This window comes from Chrysoperla carnea, chromosome 1, assembly GCF_905475395.1.
Source record: "Chrysoperla carnea chromosome 1, inChrCarn1.1, whole genome shotgun sequence".
Classification (NCBI taxonomy): domain Eukaryota; kingdom Metazoa; phylum Arthropoda; class Insecta; order Neuroptera; family Chrysopidae; genus Chrysoperla; species Chrysoperla carnea.
Genome location: NC_058337.1, coordinates 139,196,224 through 139,200,946, shown reverse-complemented (window position 1 = coordinate 139,200,946; position 4,723 = coordinate 139,196,224). Strand labels below are relative to the sequence as shown.

The 4,723-nt window shown below is 28.6% G+C and overlaps 1 protein-coding gene across 1 annotated transcript; it reads left to right on the top strand.

Annotated features, from left to right (window-relative positions):
- Positions 1-1,013: 1,013 nt before the first annotated feature.
- On the top strand, positions 1,014-1,629 carry LOC123296232. Its single transcript, XM_044877697.1, has 2 exons — positions 1,014-1,079; positions 1,135-1,629. Exons 1-2 carry the CDS (start codon positions 1,014-1,016, stop codon positions 1,627-1,629), a joined length of 561 nt encoding a protein of 186 aa, XP_044733632.1.
- Positions 1,630-4,723: the final 3,094 nt, after the last annotated feature.

Sequence of the window (4,723 nt, the reverse complement as noted above, 5' to 3'; positions counted from 1 at the left end):
AAAAATATTGTAATTTGACACTTTAAGTAGACATGATAAAATTCAAGATACGTGACCGGATGTTAATATTTTTTTTATTGAATCAGCAATATAATATGACACTTGAAATTTACATAATAAAAATACATGTTCAAACTTGTTTGAATGGACTTTGATCTTAAAATAATTTTACACGTGTCAGCTATTCTCAAGAATATGTTGAAATAGATTTGACCTTGAAAAATATGATATCATCATCCTGTTACAAGTTCAAACTTGTTTGAATAAAAATACATGTTCAAACTTGTTTGAACATGTTTAAACTTGTTTGAATCGCATTAGATCTTAAAATAATTTTACACGTGTTATGAGATTAGATAATAATTTCTGCTGGTGGGGGGGGGGGATTTTTGGAGTGGTGGTAATCATATAAAAAAGGCGCTCGACATTACGGTAATATCAGTTTTCATTAAATATTCATAATATTAATCAAAATGAATAGAGCAGAATTAAAATTATTAGATAGTTGTTTAGTGCGACCATGCATAAAAATGGACTACTTGCCACTGAAAAAAAAATTAAAAATACTAAAAATGGAGCGGATTCTAACGATACATGGGCCATCAATAAAAGTTTTACTGGATATAAGCCTAGATGGTACAGAAAACGAGGGAGTTTTTCTACCATCTAGGTTTGCAGTGTTGACGGACAACATGATTAAATTATTTAACACAAAACCGGGGTATTTGAGGGTGGAGGAGAAAATTGGAAGAAGTCACCAACTGAGACTGCGCCTATTCGAAGACGATGGTGATAGTGATGATGATGACTATGTTCAAGAACATCAAAATTTTAACAAATCATTCCTATATTGAATTTTATTACTGCAAGATATATATATTTTATTGTTATTGTTATAAAAAAATTGTAAAGTTTATGTTTTTGATATTTAAAAAAAAAATAATACTAAATAAATTATGGATATTTTTGTAAAAAATGGTGTTTATTTTAATTCATTACAATTATGGGGTACAATGTCGCTACAAAATCATATTGATCTGTTTCAAAATTCGGAGATGATTTACCCAGAATATTTTAATGTGAGTATTGTTTGATAAGATCTGTTTAGAAAATTGTAGCCAAATATTTTTATAGATGGAATTTTATCAACTTATGGAGGCATGTCGTTGGAGTATACCTACAAAGTTAATCGACACATTACGGTATTCTTATTTAGAAGTTGATGATTGCTTTCATATTGCTGCATTTATAGTAAGAAATTGTTTGGATGCAATCTTATTTGTAAATTATGCGAAAAAGTTCAACTACTTTAAAAGAGATTTCAATCAGTTTGAAATATTACTAAATGAATGTTGTGATGATCTTACTCATGGAAGTAACTTGAGAAAAAATTGGGGTACATACGATATTCGCCGAAAACAATGGATTGGTGATAGTGCTAGACATGATGAGAGAATGTTTTTATGGTGTGAACAAATAGATCCTAAAATTCTCTGTAGAATGCTATACCAACAAATGGATGGTGGAAATATACCGAAATGGTTCGAGCCATGGATATGTGCTACAAATTGTAATGAAATAGACAGATGTGATTGTGGAAGAAATAGTGATGATCATGATTGTATATAGAAATAAAAACATGAATATAATTGTCTATGATAAGTTTTTTTTTAAAATGTGTTTGTATTTACAATAAAAAACACCTATAATTTAATTAATCATTGTTTTGTTTTATCTATGAAATGACCTCACCACCTTATTTTCAGGTTATAAATACACCTTGTTTGTGATAATTATATTCGCACCATCAAGTAATTTTGAGTAATAAACATGAATCAAAAAACATTTGTATTACAACAATATTTTTATATTGTTTTGTGTTAGTTAAAAATTGCTTCAATAAAATTTCATGAACCTAGTCTAATATATATTCATATTAAAAAATACATTTTTTAAAACACAAATATGTTCACAAAAGCGGTCCACTATGGCAAAATTTTTTTGTTACAAGTATGTTCACAAAAACTTTCCACTATAAAAGGAGACTTTTTTTATCAATATATGAATCATGTAAAGAGTCGAACCCTAACCACGTGACTTTAACGTTAGATCCATGTTTAGCTAAGACCTTTTCCACTAAATAAATGTTTGGGTCGTGAACTTTTTGTAATTCTTCAGCATAGAAACCACCCTTTATATCTTTGTTGTTGTAATCCTTCAATAAATATGTTCTTGGGTTTGTAAGTTTCACCTCGTGAATGGTGAATATTTCTGGTAACTACTCCGATTTTATAAGTTTTTGTTAAAAACTACTCCGATTTTATAAGTTTTTTAACAAAATTGATTTGATAACTGCTTTAATACTCTGATTTTTTCAATTTTTTTAATAAAATTGTTTTTATATCTGCTTTAATACTCTGATTTCTCAGTTCATATCTGGTTCATATCCAAATCTAACGGGACAGGAGAAAGAGAATTCTTAAGAATATAAATATAGATATCATCTAACCTTGAAAAATATTGTAATTTGACACTTTAAATATACATGATAAAATTCAAGACACGTGACCGGATGTTTATTTTTTTTTATGTTGAAATAGATAACATCTAACCTTGAAAAATATGATATCATCATCCTGTTACAAGTTCAAACTTATTTTAATCGACTTAAAATAATTTTACACGTGACCGGATGTTAATATTTTTTTATGATTAAGCAATGTAATATGACACTTGAACGTGTTAGATAATAATTTGCAAGTCTGAATTCCAAGAAAAGAATATTATGAGTCAGCAATTCTCAAGAATATGTTGAAATAGATAACATCTAACCTTGAAAAATATTGTAATTTGACACTTGAAATTTACATGATAAAAATACATGTTAAAACTTGTTTGAATCGCATTTGACCTTAAAATAATTTTATACGTGTTAGATAATAATTTGCAAGTATGAACAAGTCTGAATTCCAAGAAAAAATAATTCGTTTGAATATTATTATGGGAGTCAGCAATTCTCAAGAATATGTCGAAATAGATAACATCTAACCTTAAAAAATATGATATCATCATCCTGTTTCTTAAAATAATTTTACACGTGTTATGAGATTAGATAATAATTTCTGCTGGTGGGGGATTTTTGGAGTGGTGGTAATCGGATATAAAAAGGTGCTTTACATTGCAGGAAACATCAGTTTTATAACAAATACTTATTAGTTAATATTATAACTATAGTAAAAAATAAAAGTTGAAAATGAACAAACAAGAAAAAAAATTTTTAGACAGTTGTTTACTACGACCGTGTGTAAAAAAATGAAGAATTTGCCAATTAAAGAAAAACTAACAATTTTAAAATTGGAGCGATTAATGACGAAACTTGGAGCATCCATAAAGGTGACACTGGAGGTGAGCTGGGGTGGTGAGGTTAGAGAGAAGGCAGTGTTTCTACCACGTCATTTCGCTTCAATGACCGATAACACGCTTCAATTATTTAAGAATAAAGCGGGGTACTTGAGGGTGGAGGGGAAAATTGGAAGAAGTCACCAATTAACGCTGCGCCTATTCGAAGACGACGTTAACGAAGATTGTGTTGACATCGAAGAAGAAAGTCAAGCATTATTTTAAAATCATTCCTATATTGAATTTTGTTACTGCAAGATATATATATATATATATATATATTTTATTGTTATACATCAGAAATTTCTGAATAAAAAATCATTTTATAAAATCTATGTATTTTTATTTTTAAATATTTATAATACAACACTGTTTTTTTAAATAAGAAACTTACAAAAAAAAAAATAATAATATTTTTACAATGTGATATTTTTTATTTTATTTTATTTTTTATTTTTTTTTTTTTTATAAGTCACAAGTATGTTCACAAAAGCGGTACACTATGACAAATTTTTGTTCGTTACAAGTATGTTCACAAAAACGTTCCACTATAAAAGGAGACTTTTTTGTCAATATATGAATTGTGTAAAGAGTCGTACCCTAACCGGACTTTAACTTTGGATCCATGTTTAGCTAAGACCTTTTCCACTAAATAAATGTTTGGATCGTGAACTTTTTGTAATTCTTCGGCATAGAAACCACCCTTTATATCATCGTTGTTGTAGTCCTTTAGTAGATATGTTCTTGGGTTTGTAAGCAGATACAGACCAATATTAAACAGGTTAAAACCAGTATTAAACAGATACAGACCAGTATTAAACAGGTCAAAACCAGTATTAAACAGGTTATAACCAGTATTAAACAGATACAGACCAGTATTAAACAGGTAAATACCAGTATTAAACAGATACAGACCAGTATTAAACAGGTTAAAACCAGTATTAAACAGGTCAAAACCAGTATTAAACAGATACAGACCAGTATTAAACAGATACAGACCAGTATTAAACAGGTCAAAACCAGTATTAAACAGGTTAAAACCAGTATTAAACAGATACAGACCAGTATTAAACAGGTCAAAACCAGTATTAAACAGGTTAAAAACAGTAATAAACAGGTCAAAACCAGTATTAAACAGGTTATAACCAGTATTAAACAGATACAGACCAGTATTAAACAGGTCAAAACCAGTATTAAACAGATACAGACCAGTATTAAACAGGTTAAAACCAGTATTAAACAGGTCAAAACCAGTATTAAACAGATACAGACCAGTATTAAACAGATACAGACCAGTATTAAACAGGTCAAAACCAGTATTAAA

Excerpts from the sequence above, each read along its gene's own strand:
- LOC123296232 (XM_044877697.1), top strand. The coding sequence starts at position 1,014 with ATGTCGCTACAAAATCATATTGATCTGTTTCAAAATTCGGAGATGATT. Across the intron at positions 1,080-1,134 it reads TTTACCCAGAATATTTTAAT|ATGGAATTTTATCAACTTAT; the intron begins GTGAGTATTGTT and ends ATATTTTTATAG.